The 26981-nt window shown below is 40.4% G+C and overlaps 1 protein-coding gene across 3 annotated transcripts in view; it reads right to left on the reverse strand.

Moving 5' to 3' along the window:
- Nucleotides 1-26981, reverse strand: part of kalrna (kalirin RhoGEF kinase a) — a 156895-nt gene that overhangs the window by 107907 nt on the left and 22007 nt on the right. For all 3 annotated transcript variants that reach the window (XM_039599862.1, XM_039599861.1, XM_039599860.1), the window contains exon 2: nucleotides 563-637. In XM_039599862.1, coding sequence (XP_039455796.1) covers nucleotides 563-637 — 75 coding nt within the window. The remainder of the gene's footprint in view (nucleotides 1-562; nucleotides 638-26981) is intronic.

The following is a 26981-nucleotide window of genomic DNA, read 5'->3' on the forward strand; positions in this document are numbered from 1 at the left end:
ATCACGCTTGTTAAATTATGTGTAGAAGAGTGTGGCGGCCACACTCGTGTGTCTGTTTGGATGTTTGCTTTGGCAGTGAATGAGCTTTGACCTAAAGGCTTTCCTGCCTCAGGATGTGCGTGAGTCCGATGAGCTTTTCATGTGTGCAGATACGACATGTGAGTAATAATATACTCGACTCACAGAGATGCTACTACAGATATTCTAAATACGACTGTGGACAGTCCACAGGACGTTCTTCTTGCTGGTCCTTTTCCTTATGACTCAGATATATTCAGCACGATATCTTCTTCTGTTCAAAACTTTCTGCATACTGAAAAAAAATCCCATCTTTTTGTGTTCAACATAAAAAGATTATATAAATTTCAAAACATTCTTAATTAGCAAACAATGTTACTAAACATGAAAAATAGCTCCTAATGCTTCAAACACCTCTTTGTTTGTCCTGCATGACCATGAGAACCTGTCTGTGCATGTGGTGAGGACAGACTCTTTGCTGTAGGAAACTCAGTGAGACTGGAGGGGTGTGGATTTAACGCCAACAACACTGACTGACACTCACCTGATACGAAGGCAACTTTTTCCTTTAAAATAGGAAGAACATCAGAGGCCTTGACGCCTTCAGTCCTGAAGGGCCCTGGAGAGATGGAGGGAGAGAGAACATCAGCATTAATCTCACCATTGGATCACCGTTCCTAGGAGACACACACCAACACTCGTAATCTGTTACAGTTACATCACTATAAGCATTTCACATCTTAATAACTCTTCAGTAGATGTAGAGCAGAAGTAACTTAAGTAAACACACACAACATTGATAACAGCAAGTCAGCAAAATCCATAGAAAGGGGAGAGGGAGGGATATATAAAACCCCTTCACTCTGTTTGAGAGAAAGACCTTTACAATCACTTTACAGTACATCATTCCCTCGCTCTTATTGTGAAAGTTCAGCCCCTGCTTTTCACCTTCTGTCCTTTATATTAATCAGCTGCATCTCCCATAAATACAATGGAACAGTGAGTGTGATGGTGATTTGACGCAGCGTGACACGTCCATGTGTAAACGTAATAGTAACCCACTGAGGACTGGAAGCCAGAGGTCGCCCATAAACAGGAACAGACCAATTAGCTTTAACGATTCATGTCACTAAAGGTTAACTATGTAATTGATCAGTTTTATGCCTATGGTGTGTCAACAGCATTGATTAAACTTCTAAAGTTCTAGTTTCTTACAACAACAGTTCATATTCACATGTGCTTATAAATTTGCATTTGTGGTATATTTTTGTAGTTTTCTTGGCTGCCAATGATTTAAAGTCTGCACGTGACAGATTCATGACATTTGTTTCAGTTCTACGAAGACATAATCTCCTCTGAAAACTTTTATTTCAGACTTATTCCAAATTTTTTACAGATGCTTTTTAAATTGCAGCAACTTATTAATAATAAATGATAATTATTATTTCATTGTTTGTTAACAGTAAATGAAATTCTATCTTGTCTATTTTGTAAATCTGGGTCATGCTTCAAACATGGCTAATGACTTGTGTTTGTTTCAGCCAATGAGCACGTGGTCTCACAGTCCTTCGTGCATGTGGTTTTTAAACCTGCAGCTGGTAAATGCAGCCATGTTTTTATAGTCTATGATGCAGACAGACTATATGCTTACTTTACCTTTTGCTCGATCAGCACATATTGATCCTGATAAAGACACAAACACGATAAGTGTTGCTGGACTTTCTCCTTCTTTCCAGTTACTAGGAATGTAAGTTGTAAAACAAAGATCCAATTTAAGCAAACGTAACCATGAGTGTGCATTAATCACCAGGTAAGATTTTTCCTGGTTTTTAATTTAACATCTTCAGTCTTTATATTGTTCGCTTGTTTTTATACTTTTAACAGAATCAGTACTAAAATACATCAGCTGACATAACATTTGCACCGTTTGTCTAAAATACATAAATACACTCATATTACTAAGACTGGCAGAAATGCTGCATTAAGAAGATTACACAACAGCCATGACAGAGAAGTGGACGGATTGCTAAATCAGTGAAAGGGCATTACTGCTATGTTAGCGAAGCCTGTAGGCAGTTTAGTTTAATAGAGTGTCTGTTTAAAGAGTTTTATTAAGAGAGCTTAGCAGTAACACAAGTAGTGATAGGCTGTGTGTTTATGGCTAATTAGTCGGCTTAAAGCATGCTAGTGCACTGAAAACTACAATTTAAATCTCTCAGATACATAAACATATATGGAGGACCAAACAAGAATACCTGTTAGCATAGCAGGCAGTGTTAGCCACTGATATTATAAATATTCTTATTTCTCACAACATATGGGTGTTTGTAAATGTCACACAGGAAACAGAGATGTGTCAAACAATAAACTTATACAGGTGATCGCATCAAGAAACAACTTGGCAAAGTCCTGTGAAGCTAAATGTCGTCCCAGCTGTGATGAAGTCAGACCAAGACAGATAACTCTGGATTTATGTCTTTATATTCAAAGGATTGGAACAGAAAAATAGGCTGTGCTCCAGGAAATGAGCCAAAGAAGAGAGAGAAGCGAGTGTGCTGCCAAAATCAGCAGCGTTTTCTTCAGAGCATTAAACATACAGCAGAGGAAGCCAGTGTGTGTAAGGACGTAACACTCATTTGTCCTTCTGAGGGGAAACAGCTTTTGTTGTTTCAACACACACAGGAAACTGTCAAATGTGCTGATGCTTTTCACTTGTCTTATGGAAGGAGATTTTTATCATTTGCTTAACAGATGATGGTGAGTGAGGGTTTCTTTGTCCGAGCAATAAAACAACCTTAGACACCTAAGATCTGCTAAAACTGAAGTTCACATGTAGTAAGTTTATGGTTACATGACACAAAGTCGGTTAAATATCTGCTGTAGACAAACCAATAAGGAGTCTGTGATTGTTCCCAAAGCACGCTTCTCTGTTATTATATGTCTGGAGTTCATGCTGTGAAATCATGCACAGTCAGAGTTTACTTAACCATCTACTTGATTATTTTTACGTAACACTTTCTCTTTTTGTTTCTTATCTTGCTTTGATAAAAACTTCCAGACAGACAAATGTGACACGAGTGTCGAGTAAAAGCGTCCAGGACTAAGAAACTGAAGTGATTTGTTTGTGTTAAGTGCCAAACTTTCCTATAGAGGCGATGGTTTGGGTCACTAATGTCCCCCTCTCATGACAGCTGTGTGCTGATGCAGTTTCATGTACTACTTGTACTACTTTGTGGTCTTGCATATATCAGCAAAACCACACAAAAACAAGTGAACGTAAAAGTGCGATGTGTCGATTTGGTAAAGATGATCCAGTAGCAGCACACTTTAATGATATGAAACATGATACAGCATCTTTGTGCTTTTATAGCGCTGAACATGTTCCAGTACTTCCGAGAGGTGGAAACCACGGCGTATTAACCTTGGAGACACTGTAACTAAAGGACTGAAAGAAACTACACTGTAACTCAGTGTTATATTGTAACTTCCTAATGATCTTATTTTTTGGATGTATTTGTTTGACATGTTATTTGTGTAAATTATGATGTTTGCATTTTCTTAAAACTTTGTACTGAATTAACTAAATAAATGTTGTAAACTATTTACATATGTGTGATGTTTTTAGGATGTCGGGGGTGATGTAGAATGGTGTGTTTTGGAGACATGATCACAAGATTACCTGACTGGTGGTATGCATGTGTGAGATGTCTAACCAGGAATCCCTCATTCAGAATCAGCATACTTTATTAATCAAACATGATGTGGGTTACAGTCGCTCCAAGACAGTAACAGTAACAGACTGAGTTAATTAAATAATACAATATGTTACAGATTTAACAAATGTAAGAAATAGCAGTAATGTATACAAATCACTCAATAATAAACATCAAGAATATTGACAAAGAATACTACAGAGGTGAGAATATATATGACTGACATTGACTCTAACCTGTGAACTTTGTCACTTGCTGTCTTACTGTAGAGCGTGTGCAGAAAGGTGTAACTATTGCAGTGTTTACAGTGTGTTAGATGGAGGAGTTTACAGGGAGATGACCACGGTCCTGTGTCATTCAGTGGTGCATTATGGGTAATCTCAGTCTGTCACTGAGCATGCTCCTGTGGCTCTTCTGTAACTGCTGACACACACACACACATACACACACACACGCTTTGTTTTCGCTACTTACAAGTACACACTAATACTATCTAACACTAGTGAACCCAGCCTTAACTGTCATCACTGCGCTCGTGTTAGCAGAAGCTTGCTCCTTGAGTTGGATCATCATGTGTTATTTTGAACTACTTTGGATAAGCGTAGTTAACAAAGAACACATTCTATGAATAAACTGCTGCATTGCAAAGCAATACCTAATTTATTTAATTGCCTAAACTACTGACAAATGGGCAATGAAGGCTAAAAAAACAATGCAACAGTTGTGAACATGAATGTTCCATTCAGATGTCTATAAAAGCGAGCGTGTGCAGCGAGTCAGCCTATCCAGCAGGCTCACAGAGACAGACTGTGATTAGACTGCACCTGACTAAAGATAAGGCTGCACGGAAAATGGTCAATATATTAAACAAAAGATGTTATCCTCTGTGGCAAATACTTTTTAAAAAGTAGCAACGATGTATGTAAAAAAAGATGGGAAAAGAGAGACAGCTGTCAGGTACTGTGGTACAGTCATCATGGAGGTACACTGGATGTGTTTCTTCTACTATTAGCTGAATATGGACTTTATTTTGTGTATAAAATCAGTACATACACAGCAGTTATCTTCTGCCTTTCTTTGGCCACATTCACCCATTTGTTTTTTATCCTGTGCCGTAAAACACTTTTGGGCAATGAGTTGGAGATTCATGCTAAATTCAAGGTAACAGATAATGAGCACAGCTACCACAGTGTCCTGCAGCAACACGACACGCTCTGGTTTGAACTTACTGGGACCATCAGAGCATGAAATTCAAACCAAAACCTCTGCCCAGGCTCTTAGGACTGGGTTTAGTTTTAACCCCGGGCTAAATATACACGTCTTCAGCAACTCGTAGTTGTTAAATGTTTAATTAAGTCTCATATATTTTGGCAAACTTACAGTTTTTCAAACTTACAGTTTTTCTTTTGGATGCTTTTCTATGCAGCTGATCCAAACGGACAAAAATGATGACCAAAGAGTGTAACTTTGTGTCAGTCTGAGTAGGTACAGAACAAGAATTATAAAAATGTACCAAAAGCGTCGGGCATGGTTGGTTTGATGGTGGCTCGTCTTCATGCTTTCAGTCTGTCACACACCTTTGATCTAACATGTGTTTTCCTCATCTCATGTCATTCTATGGTAGTGACACAGCTGTGGTTACAGAAGCATGTGGCTGTTTAATATGCATTTATGTGTGCATGTGTGTGTGTGTGTGTGTGTCCTTACAGTTACGCTGAAATTATGCAGAAACCACCTGGAACATTTGCTAGCCATTACTGATGGAAGAAGATGTGTACGTGTGTTTTTTTGTGTTTAAGTTAAGTGAACTGAAATTTCAATGTGAAGGGCAGGCACAGGCACAACAAAGTCTGCATTTAAAAAAGGACTGTGTTGAATTAATATACGATCCTTGGCACAAACTCAAATGTTGCTGAAGGGTACTCAGCTTCAGATTAAATAGAACGAGATACAAAACATTAAAACATGTTAAGACAACCTTAATGAACACAGTGTCATTTGGACCCGGAAGCAGGGTTCGTCATCACTTAACAACCGGAATAGAGGAAACTGACCAACGCCCCCCATGCAAACACACACTTTTTTCAAAGTATTCTGTTCCTGCTGCCAAAATTAATGGATTAAACTTGGAAGGCTATGTTGGTGATAATTGCTCATCTGGCAAGATGCTACTTTGCGACTCCACCTTTCATTAAAAAGGCACCCATATCAGGGCTGGGCGATATGGCCTGAAATCCATAGTATAATTTGAAGGATGTGCGGTAACGATATATATTGCCATGTATTCTTTTCTTCTGTATACCATATTTTCCGCACTATAAGGCGCACTTAAAATCCTTTAATTTTCTCAAAAATCAACAGTGCGCCTTATGTCTGAATTCTGGTTGTGTTTACTGACCTCGAACTGATTTTATGTGATACTCGGTGCTCAAAAACCTGTCAAAAATGTTTTGGTATGACTGTGGTATGCTACGAAGCCGCACCGCTTGATGGATTGTTGGAGCTTTACCGCTACCGTAGTCAGGAGCCTCGCAGACAGTGTTCCTAACTTGTCGCTAAATTTAGCGAGTTTTCAGACCCCTCAGCGACTTTTTTTCTAAAAAGCGACTAGCGACAAATTTGGCGACTTTTTCTGGTGTTATTGGAGACTTATTTATGACGCCTTTTTGACGTGAAAGCGTGTGTTGCTCTTACTCTCAACAAGCAGCAGTGCTGCTGTGGGCACCTTGCCCGTGCCAAAGCGCTCACGGGTGGAGGATAGTCCTCCCCCAGCTGCTATCAGGGCAGGAGATGTTCACACCTATGCGTCCAAACTGCAAATGAATCACGCATGACCGAAGCCGCTGCTCCCACACTGACTGTAACGCACTCAGTTCTTCTTTTACTCCGACAGCCAAACCCATCTGTTGTCTGTGATTGACATGACATTGACCAATCAGATGAAAGGAAGAAAAATCGGGTCAAAATTCGTACTTGTAACTTGAAACTTGAGTGTGGAGTTTCACACGTATTTTTTGGGCACACACAAATCTTTTTTACACACACACAAATTCTTTTTACACACACAAATCCTGATTTACAAGTACAAAATATTTATGACCACAATTTGAGCCCATAAGCGCAGCTTTTGGCTTTCCTCATATTCCAAAACATGTGTTGTCTTGTCAGTATTACTTTCGCCCGGCATAATTTGCAGATGATATTTTTCTACCTAACATCCGACTGCTTAAACCCAAACCAGGTGCATGTGACTGACGTTGCACCGGTCTTCTTTATGAGCACCTCCTCCTCCCCACGTGTTAGCTCCATGCTTACAGCTGCTGTGACGCTTTCGATCAAAACAGGCTCAACTTGATGACACCATCAACATGCGCTATCGCTACCGTTTACCGTTTATACCGCCCACCCCTAACCAGTTTATTCAAATATATGATTAAAGGAATCCTGACCAAGACATTATGATGAGTTGGTGAGGTAACCTGCGTATCCCATGCTTTGGTTAAGTACTATTGATTATTTTAGTGACTGAGTATTCTACCAATTATTCCACCAACCAGATAAGAAACATGTTTGGCTCATCAATGAGCAATAACAAATATTCAAAACTAAACCCACTGATTGTTTTTATGTGCCATATCAAAATGTATCTTTTTAAGAAAATGCAAAACTATATAAATACTTTCAAGTGTCAGAGTCAAATAAAGATTTATACAATCTAAACTATGGCTTTGCTCTGTCTTCTTTGAGACTAAGAACACTAAAAAACTTGTCAGCACACATGAAACCGAAACTACACACATATGGAAAAAAAAAAATACACAGGTTCCATCATGAAACATGCTTCACTACAGTGTGCAACGTCACACAGCCAGGAAGTGACGTCACTGGTCTATTCTACACACACACACACACACACACACACACACACACACACACACACACACACACACGAGGCATAGCTGGACTCTTCCAGATGTTTAGATGTTAAAGGTCAACATGCAGCACAGTTGAAAATCTTCATACTGTTTCCTTCACCATGCACACATGACATGGACTAAACCAAATGACAGGCAGCTTCACAGTAAGCACTGATTACTGAAATGTAGCAGTGAGATCAGCAGTCAGACACTTACAGCTTTAAGTTCAGTCTGTTCACGTAGTAACCGTCCAGACAGTCACATACAAGCTTCCCAGCAGACAGTGAAGGTGACACCAAGGATGCTTTCAGGGACCACAGTATGATGACCGTTCGTTTCAGTTATTACACCAAACAGGCTCATTGCCCAGATGTGCACAGGAGCCTGATGTGTATCAGCACCAGAGCCTGTATGCGTGCTCTAATAGTTTTAAATAACAATCAGCCAGTTCAACAGCTTTATGCAAAAACCAAACTGTCATGTGCACGACTGTGAAAGGCCGTAGTATAACATGCATTCACATACACGCTGAGTTTGTGTGTCTTCACAACAGGTGATGCTATCAGCACTCTGGCAACAGCTGCCTCAGCCTCACATGTTGCCGCAGCGACACATGTTGGGGTCTATCGTGTTTAATGTTGCTTCGCTTACATATGAAACGTGAAACTGAATCTCTAAAGTTCAGCTGAGCAGTAATTATCCCTTCTCCAAATCAATCAACTGGCGTTCTAACCATCAGATGAAAGTCCCATTTTCATCCTGTCACGCTGGCATGTGTTCGCTGGCAGGATTGGGTTACATCAGCTGTTTGCATCCATTTGTCCATTTGTGTTAAAGTCCTTAACAAGCTCTTGGCATAAAGTTTCCAAGCGACAGGGATAGGGCTGTTCGATATAACGATATATATCGGATGACGATATAAAAACGTCTATCGTTTCATTTTACGCTATCGTTTGTTTCGTGGTGTCACAAAATAAACTGTTTACGGCAATATTTTTTCATCGTTTTGATGGTCACTGTAGTGGCTATATTAATTTCCTAATTTCTCTCTTTCTCTTATATTTAATATAACCACACTACAGACGGACAAGCGCTTGTTTTTATGCGTTGCCGTTAGCAACAACGACGGTAACACCATCGCGTGTCCGCTTGTTTATGTTCCATATAAACCCTTCACAATAAAGCTCAAGATCCTGTTGAGACTTTTCAAGATAAACTGAATGACGTGAAAGATGCAGAGTGTTCACAGATGAGAAGCAGAAAAGAGTCACCAGGTGCTAAAAAATAAACCTTAGACTCAAACGTTAGAACAGGCTTTTCCCCGCAGCACGCTGTGTAATAAATACTCACAAAGAAAATGGCGGCCGTTACAACCTATGTCTAAAAATGTATCGTTTCATGCATCTGTTAAAATACTGGAAACACTTCCCGCAAGTCGAGCTGCCCGAGATTCACATAATTTACAGAAAATGTTACATTTTTGTGATTTATATCGTTATCGGACGATAGAATTCTTATATCGGGATATGAGATTTTGGTCATATCGCACAGCCCTAGACAGGGATGTCTTAGGAAGCAAAGCTTTCAGTGATGTGTCACATAGGTGCTCTGGAAGAAATAAGGCTGCACAAGGCTGTGAGCCGAATCAGGTCAACAACGCATTCACAAAGATTCTGCCACAAAGATGTTAGTTCACAGTTTGAGGTTAGAACATTTGTCCCAACACGAGTGGAAACTCTGGAGACACGATAAACATTCAAATAAGGCTCAGACTCTTTGCTTGTATTCTCTCCACATTTAGCACTGATTTTACAGTTCATGTTGTCAAAGCTCGTTATTATTTCTGTATGTTTCTGCTGTGGAATTACACTGAAGGTAAAATGTTTCTGTTCCAAAATACTGATCACACAAACATCAGCTGACAAGTCTCAAATTATGTTCTTCAGCAGGTTTATACAACAGTTAAATATGTACATAATCAACATAACAAGGAGAGTAATATTGGCCTTATATTGTACTGTGAGGACTGACCCTCATGTTTGTGTACCATATAACCACTAGGTAACTTTTATACTACCTTCAACAAAAAGTTAAAAGTAAATAAAAAAAAAAAACATTATTTAATTTGAACTACATTCAAATATCTATCAGGGGCCCCTTTCCAGCTGACCTAACCACCTGAACACAAGTTAAAATACATTCATTATTACTGATGACGTCAGATTATATTTCAAGATTTGTGCAACTGTGTTACCAAAGATCACATTTTTGATACTTTTCAAACACTTTATGTAGAGAATGCAGTAGAACTGTTTGAGTCCCACTAATCTTGTGGTAGCATTGCACATTGTTAGCAGAAAGTGGTAAGAATAACGCTAATACAAAACTAAAAACAACATATCAAGTCAGTGTGAATCAGAATAAACTCAGAGCACATAGTACTGATGGGTGAAACTGAGTTTACAAGACTGAATTTTTGGCATTTGGCTCTACTGATCTTAATACTCGATATATAAATGGTTTAGCAGATACAGTAGACAAAACCCGTCGTATCATATCAGTATCATGGTTGTGTCCAGTTTTTCTAATGCGTGCTGATATCTCCATCACACAGACACCTATTTCACATTTCAACAACATCTTATGTACGCATTTCTCATCAGGCGACTGGACATCAAATAAATATGATGCACTTCTGCAGAAGCTAACAGCACTGACCTGTCAATTTACAAAGTTGTTAGACTCTAAGAAGGCGTCCTTCCACCTGTTTTTCACTCTGTTGATAAACTGTGCAGCCTGCACCCTGTGTCTGGGGCTCAGAGTAGAACCCCAAACACAACCCCACATTGAAAGGAGCCAGTTGAGGTGGTTCAGGCATCTGACAAGGATGCCTCCCTCTGGGAGGAGGTCCCGGGCAGACCCAGGACACGTGGAGAGATTATATCCCTCGGCTAGCCTGGGAAGGCTGAAGGAGGTGGCCCGGGGAGAGGGAGGTCTGGGCTTCCCTGATCAGGCTGCTGCCCCCACAAACTGGCTCCAGATAATTATTTAATAAAGCGATTAGCTTTTTAGTTGAGAATATGTTTTTCTAAAGAAACCATTCTCAGTAGAAAGAGATGATGGTAGATTACTTCATATAACATCAAAACCAAGCTGTAGCCTCCGGGGTGGAACAATAAAACCAAAACATTAGCACCAAAAACTGCAGTTCCTCCAGTAGCCACTTGAGGCTGGCTTTAAAACCAAGTGAGTCCCCATGGACTCCAGAAAATTCAATTCAATTCAATTCAATTCAATTCAATTCAATTCAATTTTATTTATGCAGCGCCAAATCACGACTACAGTCGCCTCAAGGCGCTTTATATTGTAAGGTAGACCCTACAATAATACATACAGAGAAAAACCCAACAATCATATGACCCCCTATGAGCAAGCACTTTGGCGACAGTGGGAAGGAAAAACTCCCTTTTAACAGGAAGAAACCTCCGGCAGAGGCAGGCTCAGGGAGGGGCGGGGCCATCTGCTGCGACCATGAAACTGAAAAATAGCATGTTTGAGCCTGATGCTAAAACAGTTCAAGTCTCTGTAGCTACATATATAGAAAGTTTCAAAACCTACATTTGCATGAAAATCCTCTGCAGGTTGCTGATGAACAGGTGAGTTTGCTGCACTGTGATGGATTTTCAGTAAAGAGCAGAGTGTGACTGCTGCACAGTGACTGTGGTGCTTATGGTCACAATTAGGTTACATCAAGTGTAGCAGAGATTCATATGAAGTTAAGCTGATGATGCTCAGATCCACTGACTGAATTCCACTTTCATACCAACTTTATTTCCCACACTGAGCCACTACAGCTGATTGTAGGGTTCCACACCTGCTGGATCCACTTTAACCTCGTCGCTTCTCTTTTTCCTGTTAGAGCTTTAGTCACCCTCTACAGTGTAGCAGCAGAAAATAGAGATCATTTTGATTTTCATTCTTTTTTTCTGCTCATCTTCTACTTAATAGATTCAAGCTGAGTACCTTTATTGGAATTAAAATTAAGAATCAAATAAAGTTTGTATTCCCATCTACTCATATTATATTATTATTATTACATTGATAAAGCACAAGGTTCAGGTAGCTTTGCATAAAAATAGGTGTTAGAAATGTTCTTCAAAGAGCTACTTTTACTTTCTTACTCTGAGTCAGTACGTTTTCACTTTTACTCAAGTAAAGTAGTTGAATCAGTACTTCAACTTGAGTATTTTTTTAACACTAGTATCTGTACTTCAGCACAAGTACACAATGTCTGTAGCTGTGCTGAAGAGGACCTCTCCTTGCCCTTTTAGTTCATTCTATAATTTAGCACCACTTCCCAATATCATCATGTTTGGCTTCAAAATCCCAAACACCATGGTGTCATATTCATTATATTCATTTTCTAGTTAAAACTAATAATGTTTGAGGAATGACAGCATTTATAGTAATTTGTGCTAGCAAGTTTTCCCACTATTGCACATTCCTCGAATCACTTGGTTCCTCATAAACTCAAGTGGAAACAGTTTGCTACTCTGAGTTTGTATTAATTATCCTTTTTATTATTGACTAATGTCCTTCTTGTTTGACTATAAATTGTCTTTTCTGAGAAAAGTGACACTTTGGCACAATTTGAAAACGTATTAACTCGTGAAGAAGAAATATTTTGACTTAAATGTTAGGTCATGTATGCATGTTTTATTCACTTTCATGGGCAATACTAGGGCTGTGCGATATGACCAAAATCTCATATCCCGATATAAGAATTCTATCGTCCGATAACGATATAAATCACAAAAATGTAACATTTTTGTAAATTATGTGAAAGCTCGACATGGAAGTGTTTCCAGTATTTTAACAGATGCATGAAACGATACATTTTTAGACATAGGTTGTAACGGCCGCCATTTTCTTTGTGAGTATTTATTACACAGCGTGCTGCGGGGAAAAGCCTGTTCTAACGTTTGAGTCTAAGGTTTATTTTTTAGCACCTGACGGCTGTTTTTTGCTTCTCATCCATAAATACTCTGAATCTTTCACGTCATTCAGTTTATCTTGAAAAGTCTCAACAGGATCTTGAGCTTTATTGTGAAGGGTTTATATGGAACATAAACAAGCGGACACGAGGTGGTGTTACCGTCGTTGTTGCTAACGGCAACGCATAAAAACAAGCGCTTGTCCGTCTGTAGTGTGGTTATATTAAATATAAGAGAAAGAGAGAAATTAGGAAATTAATATAGCCACTACAGTGACCATCAAAACGATGAAAAAATATTGCCGTAAACAGTTTATTTTGCGACACCACGAAATAAACGATAGCGTAAAATGAAACGATAGACGTTTTTCTATCGTCATCCGATATATATCGTTATATCGAACAGCCCTAGGCAATACTAATTGAAATCAGAGCTATCTGATTTACATACAACAGCATTCAATAGTTGTGTAATTTCACTATAATGTCACGTGCCCTGCTTCTCCATAACTAACAGCATTACACTGAACATAAATCATTTATTGTTGTCTCATTATTTCAACAGACTACCTGCGTATAACCGAGGTGAGTATGTTTCCAGCGTGAGCCTCTCACATACGCACACATGTGTGTTTGAACACAAGCACATATTAATGGCCTCGCCTCCAGTGTTCCCTGCAGAGGAAAACCACATCCATCAGTCCTCCAACACAAACCACACACTGCTCTCTCATAACTACGCTCAGAGCAGAATGAGAGCTAGTACAAGCTAAGTGCTTTCCAGTCACCACACTCAGGTCACACTAACACAGAAGCAGGAGATGATGTATTCTCCACAGGGATGCTGCTGCTCATTAAGGGACAGCTGCTGGAAAAAAGCAAGAAACTTTGTGATTAATAGAGTTTCTTTTATTTCTTTGTTTTTACCTGAGTAACCTTTGTTTCCACTTGGGCCACACGTTGTAAGTAAAAGTAATATGTATGATCACATTTCTGGCAGTGTTTGTCTTGCAAAGTATCTGCAGCTGAGCAGCTTCCAACTATCTTGGCTGAATAGACTTTAGAAAGTTCACTTGGAGGCTTAAAATCTGTCCAAGCAGGAAAGACATCTTCAACAACATGCTACCTCAGTGGCTTCTGATGGTTTTACACACAGTGTGATGACGACACTGAAGTTCATTGTTTCCAGTGGCTTCTGCCAGGCCGTGGCAGTTTATCAGTGTTTCACACAAAGAACACACTAGAATAAATACCCGTGTGGACAGTACGAATAAGGCATCCAACCAGGCACAGAGGACAGAAATGAGGACGAGATGATGCTGTGTGTAAGAATCCTCTGAATTCTATGACACAAATTGGTGTTTTTCTTGATGTAACTGGAATTAAGCAGGTAGTTTTGTCAGGTAGCACTATACTTCTGTAAATGTAACTCGCAATGCTCACAATGCTCTCATATTAGCTGCCAACCTACTTATTTAATCCTGCTTGGATACATCCACTGTGTAAACTTTCCGTTTTGCTATGTGTTAATAGACCTCTCTGCACTGAAGCATACCTGTTATTAATCTCTGTCTCTCTTCCACATAGAGCTGGGCGATAAAACGATAACGATATGTATTGCGAAATAACTTTTCTCGATAGAAAAATTAAACTATTGCGATAGGCCTCATCTCTCTTGTCCTCTTAAAAAAAAGAAAAACAGAACAGCCAATCCAAATTAAGTAGCGCAGAGCCGAACCAATCACAGCCGCAGCGTCACATCACGTGACTTGTTACGTGCAGCACAAGCACCAAAGGCGCATATGTATTTGTTTTGCAGCCGTGCAGCCCAGGTAATGAAGGAAATGAGTTTGCCGACTAGAGAAAAATCAACCGAGAGCGTGGCGAAGGTTGTCAAGAAAAAACAGATGATGGTTCCAATGCTGGAGAGCTTGTCGAACAGAAGGGCCACAGAAGTTCCGTAGTGTGAAGGTATTTCGGCTATTTCAAGTCTGACAAAAAACAGAGTAGCGCGCACTGTAAATTGTGCCGAAAGCAAGTGTGGAAATACAATAAAGCGGTGCATGCTCAATCTCTGACTGAAAGCGCTGATTCGTCATTCGGCTTTTGTCAGACTAAAGTCACTGTTAAAACTGTTTGAAAAGCTAAGCTATACAACAAGGAGAGATTGAGAATTTCCTTTTAGTTCTCAGTTTATTTGATATTGACAAAAGTTAGTCAATTTTGTCTGTTCTTCTGTAAAAACGACCTAAGATTTATTTTTAGAATTAATATTTTGTTTCTAAGTGGAATTGACAATTTAGTCTGTTTGTTTGTTCTATTTTGAAACTTAAACGCTTTAGCGGCTGCCTTTTTGTGTAGTTTGCAATATTTGCCTTTATTTATCTGAAACTGAAGTCTCATGTTCCTTAAGTACATCTGCCCTGTTGAACTTATTATGGGAAATAAATATTTAAATCAAAACAAGCTGCTGATTATTTCACATTTTACTTGTGAGCAACGGCACATTTAAATCTTACAAATATAGTTATTTGGCTTATATCGTGATATATATCGTTATCGCCTGAAATGAAAAAAACATATCGTGATATGAAAAAATCTTATATCGCCCAGCTCTACTTCCACAGCATGTCTTTATCCTGTCTTCCTTCTCTCACCCCAACCAATCACAGCAGATGGCCCGCCCCTCCCTGAGCCTGGTTCTGCCGGAGGTTTCTTCCTGTTAAAAGGGAGTTTTTCCTTCCCACTGTCGCCAAAGTGCTTGCTCATAGGGGGCCATGTGATTGTTGGGTTTTTCTCTGTATCTGTTATTGTAGGGTCTACTTTACAATATAAAGCACCTTGAGGCGACTGTAGTTGTGATTTGGCGCTTTATAAATAAAACTGAATTAAACTGTTATAATTCAATAAATCTGTGTTTGTCTGTTTATTGCATCTTTCAAGAAGCATTTATCTGATTTATTTCAAAGTTGGTGGAAATATTGCTTTAAACACAAATATGTACACTGCCAAGTTTGAGTTTGTGTAAGTGAAAAGCTAAATGTCTTCTGTTTTTTATGTTGTCCCTGCAGTGACTACTTCCTGTTCACCTCTGCTGTGTGTGTGTGTGTGTGTGTGTGTGTGTGTGTGTGTGTGTGTGTGTGTGTGTGAGAGAGAGAGACAGGTGCAAACAGAGACTTTACAGAAGAAACAGGTCATAATTGTTATTGTTACATATCAATATAAGATATGTTGACCCACCTCGACAGACAGTCATGTCTGCTGGTGTGTGTCTCTCAGTCTGACAGTCCACCATGATAACAAAACCTTTTCCTCCTCCTAAAGTCTCAAGGCTGTCAGCAACACACGTGCATCCTTGGTGAGAGGCCATAAAAACAAAATACTCACATCTACAAAGGAAACTACGTAAGAGCTTGAATATTTTTGTCCTTGCATGTATTTACACTCAAACAGTAGTTTTATGTGTGTCACGCTTGTGTGTGTGTCCTTCCTTCATGAAGGTTTCTTTGGCTGTTGAATTATTTGCATTTTTACTTTTATTTTTGCTTGATCACATCACCGAGACTCTGTGAGGCAGCACCACACGGTCGTACTCGGGGCGCACACAGTGGTCTGTTACTGCAGTATTAGCTTGATAATAAACTGACTGCATATTTGTATTTTTCTCTCATCCATCGACACCATCTGACTCATTTGAGATGAACCAATCACATCAAAGCTTCTGTTTGAGGGTGATGACATCATCTGTGGTGCATGCCAAACGCATGCAGAGATGCCATCTGGAGGGTGCTGACTCAGCACAGCACTCACACACACGTCTGATCACTCCAGCTCACACGCTTGTGCACTAGCACGGTAGTCAACGACACTAAAAACGATTTGTCTGATTTGGTTCTGGTAGGATCCACTGAGGTTTGGAAACATGTCCCTGAGTTTTCTGCCTGCAGAGGACACTTCATCAGTACTAACAGCATTTTATAATCGCATAATTTAAGCGGGTGTATCTTCCAAAGAACAGCATCACATTTACAAACTTTACAAGGACCTCAGATCAGAGCCAGAGGTGTTTTTGGTTTTCCCCACATTACTCAGCATACACACACACATATATGAAATATGTTCTGGGACCTTCAGGATTCCAAGCACAAGCATGAGAAGCATGAGGCCTGCGGTCTGTATGCAGCAGGATCGTGTCTTACTCAGCTAACTGCAGAATCAACCCTGGGTCTTCTGTACTACACAGGTTGATCACTTCTCACTGGCCTATATCACCACAGGCTGCAAACCTGACAGAGCATGTTGTGTTCAACGGTTATGAATCATCGCCTACTGACCAATCATTCTGCAGGAAAGTGTTACCATATCTGGAAGATCCCTCGGACACATGTACACAGACAGTAACGTTTTCAATAGCATGTAATGTCTTTGTGTTTCCTTTATGTTCATCAGTAAGAAATAGAAATTCTTCAATTCAAATTTATCTCCTGATTTTTTCATTTTGGCTCCATGTCCTCTTCTATAAGCTTTACATATGATGCTCAAATACAACAGCTATTTGTACTTTATATCCAGTTGGCACACAGGCGGCATCTGGGTTTATATTTATTCTTTCAGGAGGACACCAGTGCTCCACTTTAAAGAATAAAAACACAAACTGAAACATAAGAAATACTCGATTACAATTCATCTCATACTCGGGTATCTGATAGAGCTGCATACATCTGTTCACTTACACAGCAGAGTTATAGCTTTTCAGACACTAACTGATATTTCAAACAAAATGGATTAGATACACATTTACAACAGTATCAGACTGCTGCCTGCTTCCTCCAGCTGACACACAACTTCACACAGCACTGCTGTAAACAGGCAGACACACAAACCCTCATCAGCAGCTGGAGTAGCTGACCTTCACAACACTGAACAACACATCATAAGGAATTTAGAGAAGTCAGTAAATGTCCTGTTTTAACAACACTGATGTAATGAACAGTTATCGTAAATGTTAACGTGTCACATCTTGAGTCAGCTGATCTCAATACATCATGTGATAGGGTGAGGAAATGTCTCAGACTGGTTCATGTGATGAGGGTCAACAACCCTGTGAAGGGACAGCTCCCACCAGGGCTTAAATACCTGGGTCTCATCACCGTTTGATCTTAGAAGTGAAGAAACTTTTCAAGAAACTTAAAGATGTCCAGTCGCTTTTCTTTCCAAGCTCCTTAGATTAGCTGCTTAACTACAACAGCACCTTCTAACAGCTACTCCTGGTGCACATCCTAAGACTGGATAATTGGGAAGGTTGTGTCAGGAAGTGCATTTAGAATAAACTCTTTGTTAAATCAAACATTTGGATACGCCCACTGTGGAAATAAGGCAGCAGCCAAAGGTACCTGTGTGTATTGATCACACCAGCCATCTGTTATTATTAAAATAGCAGGCAGTGGCTGTGGCTCATAATTAAACAAGAGAGCACTGCTCATCTGTAATGTTATAATTTTGATTTAACAGGATAACAAAATTATTTCTATCAAAAAACTGTTTATTTCTCTCAGATTGATGCTGACTCCTACTAAGGCAGCCGACATTACCATAGAGCCAGACGCACAGCACTGCAGACGGACTGGTTCTTATATAAAAGCTTTTCTACTCTGAGCGCTCAAAGCGCTTTTACACAACTTGTTCATTCACCCAATCACACCTGCACTTTTTCCCCAAACGTTAGCTAAGTGCTTCCTAGCTAACATTCATACTCTGATGGAGGCATTGGAGAGCAACATGCGGTTAGTACCTTGCCCAAGGACATTTGGCATGCAGACTGGAGCAAACTGGGATCCAACCACCAACCAGTAGGTGACCTGCTCTACCACCTGAGCCACAGACACTCCACATGAAAAGCTGGAGGTCAGGCAGCACTGCCCCAGGACAGAACAGAGCGAGCGTCAGTGACGACAGATCTGAATCGAATTGTCACACAGAAACAGACTGCAAGCAGCAACAACTGTGAACTGAAACAGTAAGTCATAAATAAGACAGGTAATTGGCAGCATGCTACAGTACTGATCTGCCAGCATTGTGGCTGATCTCGATGCTATGCTTGATTAAATAGCAGTCATAAAAAGTTTATCACTATTGTTTTTTTTACAGTTACAAGTACAAGAGAAATAAGAAAGTGTACGTAAGCTGTAAACCCCCTCACTACACACTTTATACACTTTTCTCAGACAGGCATGAACATTTTCACACTTTTCTCTCTGTTTAAACTCTCTCAAAGTTCGTCGACATTGTTGTTTGTTGGGGAGAAAACTTACAAACATACAGTGCAGCACCTCAGAGTCACACTGCTAGCGATCGACGATTTATGTAAATTTGACAAGCTGAACGCATTCTGTACTGTGCAGGAGACACGGCACAAGATTGATTGACAATGGTCTACAGCCAATCAGGACGCAGAACACTGTGCTGTAAGAAAAATAATGCATGCAAAATTGCACAAAAGAAATCAGTGAAACAGCGAGCCTGCGAAAGGTGAACTGCGTTATAGCGAGGGAGCACTGTACTGGTAACTTCCACTGAAAATATTCAGTTGTGCCTCCTCCAGCTCCATCCCCAAACCAACCAGCAGGTCTCACTGTCATCATGTGAACCTCACCGTTCTCTCTTGCTGCTCTCCTTTAGGCACAAATCACCTCTAATGCTTGTTGCCACCCGCTCCACCGCACCTGCACTCTCTTCATCACCTGTCTTTTGTGTACTTTGCTTTAGACTCTTGATGCCAGGTATGTAAATGTCTTCACATGCATATGAACTTGAGACATCCCGTTCTTAATCTGTAGGGTTTAATATGATGTTGGCCCACCCTTTACAGCGATGACAGCTCTAACTCTTGTGGGAGGCCTTCCACAAGGATTAGGAGTGTGTTTATGGGAATTTCTGATCAAGTGAATTATTAGGTCAGACAGTGGTGTTGGACGAGAAGGCCTGGGTCACAGTCTCCACTCTAAATTCATCCCAAAGGTGTTCTATCAGGGCAGGACTCTGCACAGGCCCAGTAAAGTGTTTCCACACTACCTTTCTTTCTGCATTGTGATACAGACATGTTAGAACAGGAACGGGCCGTCCCCAAACTGTTCCACAAAGTTGGAGCATTAAATTGTGCCTTACTATGCTGAAGCATTAAGAGTTCATTTCCTGGAAGTAAGACACCAAGCCCAACTCTCGAAGTGGAAATGTCTCAACTGGATGTGTTGCACAGCTGGCATCCTATCATGATATCACACTGGAATTCTTTGAGTTCTCGAGAGGGATCCATTCTTTCACAAATGTTTGCAGAAGCAGTGCGCACACCTAGCGCCTTGTTTTTATTCATCTGTGACCATGAAAGTGATTGGAACATCTGAATTCAATGATTCGGATGGGAGACTGTTTACTTTAGGCAATATAGTGTATGCTTCTCTAGATGCACACAGATGCAAGGCTCCTTCCTAGGCTGAACCTAGCTTCAACCCATAGCATCATAGTATTGCTGATCAGCTTTGTTCTTTGACAGGTTTTATATTTACTTGGATATTCAAAAGGCAAATGACTAAATTAGCTAAATCAGCAAAAAAAAAAAAAAAAAGCTAAAAAAAGAAAACACCAAACAAACAAACAAAAACAAACAACTAACAACCAGAAATTTACTTTAATTTGCTTCATGGATAGAAAGAGACCTGCTGGAGTATGAACTTAAAAAACAAATTCATCTTCATCACTAAATTTCCTGAAATATCCATCACACCATGCTTAGGCACACACACCAGCAGGATTAACCGGACAGGTCAGAGATTCAAGAGGAAGCCAGAGGTACCTTCCTCAAGGAAAGTTAAAGCTTGAGACAAGGAGGAACCAAATGTTAAAACATGGAACACGTGTTTCAGCTATCAGATGCAACTCCCTCTCTTTCTGGATCAGCTTTCAGTCTCCAGACAGCAGCTGTCTACAGAGAGGAAAAACTTAGACAGAGTGGTCAGACATGGAATGTGTGTGTGTGTGTGTGTGTGTGTGTGTGTGTGTGTGTGTGTGTGTGTGTGTGTGTGTGTGTGATAGGCATTCAGAGGCACCACATTCACTGCGAGAACAAACACATTTCTAATCTGTGACTCCTGTTACACATTTTGAATTATTATCATTTATCGTGATATGGAATCACATGAATGGAACATCGTACTTAAACATGATAAACACAGTAAAATTATCCAGTTATATGAGAGAGGGAATTAAAACACGAGCGTGCTTTTAAACAGTTACCTCTGGACACAACAGACAAAGAAATGACAGGGTCGAGTTTCACGTGTCAGCCGACCAGGATGATCACACGCTGCTCTTTTCTGTTCAAATCCTGCCTCAATAACAGCAAATTACTCCCTGATGAATACTGGATGAGCATCAAAAGCATATAGACAGCAAGGCTCCACGCTCAGATCACTGATGTAAAGCCCAAAAAGATCAGATGATGCTTGTATCCTGAACTGGAGAGTATTAAGGATTAATATGGCCACTCTGATTCTTTCTGTTCTATAAATACTCTACAGTAAGCCAGATTCTGTTCACTCAATTACAGCCTGACACAAGTGTGTGTGTGTGTGTGTGTGTGTGTGTGTGTGTGTGTGTGTGTGTCTGTGTGTCTGTGAGTGTGTGACTGAGTGCTCACAGGCTGAATGAGGCTTAATTAGTACTCGGTTCAAAGAGACTCACAGTAAAGGAAAGTCAGAAGCAGGTAGAAACTCTGCCAGTGGAGAAAGGATAAAGATGAGAAAACCGAAAATTAAAACTGATCACAGTGAGAAACAAAAAGAAAGAATATCAGTCCCAGCTGCTGCAATCATTCAGTCTGTGTGGAAACTATGAACAGAACTTTGAAAATGAATGAAATTCAGGATATAACTGTAGTATTCAACCCTCCTGCAAATAAACCACTTGTGGTTGTCCTGGAGTGTTTTCCAACTGTCTGTCACACACACACACACACACACACACACACACACACACACACACACACACACACACACACACGTGATTCAGGCCAGACCACAGCACACTAATTCTTCATGTGTCTGAGAGTCTGAGAGGCTCAAAGTTCTAGAATAGAAAAGCAGCTAGTCGGTCCACGGTCGGTCCATAGGTCTCAGTAGCATCTACAGCATCTATAGCCCCGGACAAACCAGACACAGTTCAATAATGACTATAGTGAAGTTGGCCGATTTAACAGCTACAGTGACTATCAGCGATGAATCTTCTTCTTAAGAATTCAACTTGTAAATCTTGTACAGTAAATTCAATCTCTAACATCTAAGTGATCATAGATGGTAACCCTCATCCTACCCCTACTGTAACCCGATATTTTAGAGACAGGCAAAACAGCCTAGAGTAATATTTGATGTTTTGATTATTTTTTCTGATTGCCAACATTTGGTACAACAATTTAAACGAAAAAACAAATGAAATACTGGCTCTGAGTTTGGATTAGGTTTGAGGCTGGGGTCTCCATCAGTGACTTCATATAATGATCACATAACTAAGAACATGGTTAACATGCATCAATAGGAACTGCACGGTTCAATCGCTGTCCCGTGTTCACTTGCGTATGTCATTGGCTGCTGGGAGAGAAGGACTGCAGGAGTTCTACAAACACACACCTGTGATACAGAGAGGCGCTTGAGCTCAATCCAAAAACCAACAGCACGTAGCCTGATGATGATGATGATGATGCCAAACACTGATCATCAGAAAACTTGTACAGAATAATGTGTGGAAAACAACAGACAGCTTCACCAGACACTTGTGTTTTCAACACTGAATCACGGACTAAGCTAAAGGAACACCACCAGCAAAACACAAAAACAAACTAGGTTATTAAATATTTTTGGACACTGCCCTGAGTTATGGTGCACAGCTGCAACATGTAAATGCAGGTCTGCAAACCACCTGCACACAAACAACAACTGAGGTAATGGGGAGTTCCAAATAATACCATAAGGAGGTGTATTCTTCTTCTGCTGCTGAGCTAGAGATAAGCATTGAGACATTGATATGTCATCATGCATTATGTAAATGTACTGTTTATAAGGTTGGGGAATCCTGCAGTCAGATGAAAGAAGTCACCTGGATGAGTGATGAGAAGTTTCTGCCACTTAAACGCTACGTCCAGATTTCCAGGACTAGAAGATGTCATGCCACAGAGACCCAGCATCGTATGAACAATAAACATTAAATCAAACACACAGATATAACAAATGAGATATCCATACCAGATCGGTTGGTCCCCAAGTTAACAATGACTGCATGTGGCACTGTTGGTGCTGTCAACAGAGTGCTGGTGGAAACTATGGTACTGTTAGCCGAAGCCAAAGGAAGAGGAACAAGGGGAGGTAAGCTAGGAGGCAGCGAGAGAGAGGGAAAGGCAGGAGTGTGGAGGTGAGAGGAGGAACTCAAAATTTAGGGACTATGATTGGTAAAGGACAGAGCTGGATGATATGATGTAATGAAAGAAGTTAGACAAAAGATCCGATGGAAACGAGCAAAGTCAGGAGTACTGGAGGTGGATTCAAGATGTAATACCACGGTGTGGATAAGAAGAGAAATGAAGTGGGGGTAATCTGGAAGAGAATGTGAAGAGTGTTGTGGAGGTGAAGACAGTGTCTCACAAAGATGTCAGGGCTACACAGATTGGATGTCAGTTACCAGAGAAAGAGCAATTCTGGAGTAAGATGGATGAAGGGGTAGAGATTGTTCCCAGGGAGACAGTGATGACTGGAGTAGACGGACTGAAGGGAACAGAGGTGAATGAGGAGGTGTTGGGTAGGTGTGGTGTTAAGGAGAGAAATGCAGAAGAATGGATGGTACTAGATCTGGTAGTAGAGGACAGTGAGACAGTGGTGTGCGGTATGAGTGACAGACGTTTGGGTGGACTACATCAGAGTCCCTTTTTGTTTCCAGTGGTGATGGAGAGGTTGACACTTGGGTTCAGTCAGTAATCTCCATGATCTATGATGTTCATGGAGACATTGCGACCTGTAGTGAGAGTAGGGAGCAGGTGGAAGATGGTCTGTAAAGACAGTGTCAAGGGATGAGGAATGATGAGGAAGGAGAGTTAGTAGAAGCGTGTGAATGAGAGGTAGACAGGTAGAAAGGTGAATATGGAGAGAACAGAGATAGTGAAGGTAGATCATTTTAAATACCTGGAGTAACCCATCCAAAGCAAAGAGAGAACAGGCAGGGTGGCAAAAGGATGGCAGCATGAGTTAAGGGGAAAGCTCTTGTTTTTTTCTATGATGTATAGTCTGCAGACAGTGGCGCTGAAAACAAGGGCAAAGCTGGAGGTGGCAGAGCTGGAGATTTTTCCTTGGAGGAACCAGGATGGACGGGATCAGAAGAACTAGAGGGGCAGCTCATCTTGAGCAGTCTTAAGACAGTTAGTGAGAAAAGACTGAGATACTTTAGACATGTGCAGAGGAGGGATAGTAAATAAATTAGACAAAGGATGTTAAATATGGAGCTGCCAGGCAGGATGAAAAGAGGAAGACCACAGAAGAGATTCATGGAAGTGGTTTGCTCACATGCAGAGTGTTTTGTTTTGACAGAAGATGCTAGAGCGATAGGGGATGCTGGGGTGAGATGGAGGCAGATCATCTGCTGTGGTAACCTGTTAGACAACAGCCAAAAGTAGAAGACGAAGAAAGCGGGCTATAAAAGATCAATACAAAAAAGTTCTACCCCAAGAACATTTAAAACCATATTGCTCCATTGCACTATGTCTGACCTTCCTGTCCACTTCCAGTCAAGGGGAAAAACAGTTTGTCAGCATGGGAACTGATGTCCTGCTTCATAAAAACAGCATTATGATGGAGTGGAAACAGGCATTCCAGGATTTCCCTCTAAGTTCCCTGGATTTGTCAAACATGCAAGAACTTTCTGTGGAATTTCAGGGCACTGGCACGTCAGTGAGTCAAATTTATTTTTATTTTATTTATGATCTCCACAGTCAGCCGTCTACACTCGACTTGTGCAGGAGCAATAAGTTAACAGCAGCAGTTTTACGCCTGTCCTCACAGATGCATTCAGGCACAGTATGTTGTAGTGTGTAGATATCAGACATTTTGCCACCATTAGATAAGAAACACAAAACTGACATATTATTATTATTTTAGACAAATCTTTTTTTTTTTCAAGTAAGTAGCAACATTTTACTTCTGTTTGTCAGTTTTCAGCTGTACCAACAACAAAGAGCTAACTTGATTTTTATTTGAACTCACACACAAAGCCTAAACACAGTTGTTTCTTTTAAACTAAGAGCTGTCAATGAAGTTTTACTACTGTGTATTTCAGGATAAGAGATGTTTGGACATAGTGGGACCAGTAAATCATTTCAAACCCAAGCCATAAACAAGTCTAAGCTGCTGAGACAGCCCTTCTGTTCAACCCGTCGCACTAAATTGTTCTACACGCACATGCATTGACACTTGCATTAGCAACTAGGCAAAATGCTCCATACCTTTCCTTCAGCTCTTCTTATAACAACAAAAGGAACAACAATTAGAACAGCTGAAACATTTTTTTCTTCTTTTCTTTGCTAAATGAACTCCTGTATATTGTTTACATAATAGAAATAAATCAACAAACAAACAACAATTCTTGGCCTATCAAGCATTCGGAGCAAGGAAAAATGGAGGATCTCACACACTGGTGAATTCATCTGACAAAAGACTAAAATATGTATTGAAACTATGGGGAAACTACGGAAGAGGATTAGGGCCACTGGGAGAAAAAAAAAAGTGGGCACATCTTTTTTTCTTCTTTTCCAGAATTCTGAGAAAAAAGTCAGAATTCTGAAAAAAAATAATTCTCATGAAAAAGTCAGATTTCTGACTTTAATCTCTGAATTCTGACTTTAATCTCAGAATTCGGACTTTTTTCTCAGAATTCAGGAAAAGAAGAAAAAAAAAGACGTGCCCACTTTTTTTTTTTTTCCAGTGGCCCTAATCCTCTTCCGTAGGAAACAGAGCTGATCATGAGCTTAATATAAAACAATGTATTGACTGGAGGGACATCCACAGTTTGCAGTTTGCTTCCCGCTGAAGTTTGGTTACTAGCAGACATCCCAGGTTGCCTACGTAATCCTATACTGAATATAAAACTCTGTCGTGTGTTTATTAAATGGTATCCTGCACTCTCATTGGTAGTTACTTCAGTGGCTCCTCTGCAAACTGAGAAAAGTTTCAATCTGAACCACTTTAGGTTACCTGAGTTAAGTTTGCTCATCAGTGCTTGAAGTAGCCAAATGTAATTAACTTTCTTTGATCTGTGATCACTACGTGGGTTCAAATGACTTCCTATATGGACACACCTTTAATCAGAAGTTTGGGAACATCCTGTCTTAGGTGTCATGTGCTTGTTTGTCCTTGTTCTGCGAATGGTCAGTTTTCCCTTGTCCTTTTTAATCTCAACGCTCTCCCCACAAATTATATCGTGAATGTAATGTACGTCTTTATGTCTGCTTCTATGTGATTTAAGAGCCATTATTTCAATGTTTATTAATGATTCCTCCTATTAGAACATCACCAAATGATCAAAGTGCCAAAGGGACTCATTGCACAGCTTAATTCAATTCAATTCAATTCAATTCAATTTTATTTATATAGCGCCAAATCACAACAGAAGTCGCCTCAAGGCGCTTTATACTGTACAGTAGATCGCACAATAATACATACAGAGAAAAACCCAACAATCACATGGCCCCCTATGAGCAAGCACTTTGGCGACAGTGGGAAGGAAAAACTCCCTTTAACAGGAAGAAACCTCCGGCAGAACCAGGCTCAGGGGAGGGCGGGGCCATCTGCTGCGACCGGTTGGGGTGAGAGAAGGAAGACAGGATAAAAGATGTGCTATGGAAGACAGCCAGAGATTAATAATAACTTACAATTAAATGCAGAGTGCTGTATAAACACATGGTGAGTGAAATCAGGTGAGAGAAGGAGAAAAGCTCAATGCATCATGGGAATCCCCGGCAGCCTACGTCTATTGCAGCATAACTAAGGGAGGATTCAGGGTCACCTGGTCCAGCCCTAACTATATGCTTTAGCAAAAGGAAGGGAAGCTGGTTCCACAGAAGAGGGGCCTGAAAACTGAAGGCTCTGCCTCCCATTCTACTTTTAAATACTCTAGGAACAACAAGTAAGCCTGCAGTGTGAGAGCGAAGTGCTCTAATAGGGTGATATGGTACTACAAGGTCATTAAGATAAGATGGGGCCTGATTATTTAAGACCTTGTATGTGAGGAGCAGGATTTGGAATTCAATTCTGG

Source organism: Oreochromis aureus, linkage group 16 (assembly GCF_013358895.1).
Source record: "Oreochromis aureus strain Israel breed Guangdong linkage group 16, ZZ_aureus, whole genome shotgun sequence".
Taxonomy (NCBI): domain Eukaryota; kingdom Metazoa; phylum Chordata; class Actinopteri; order Cichliformes; family Cichlidae; genus Oreochromis; species Oreochromis aureus.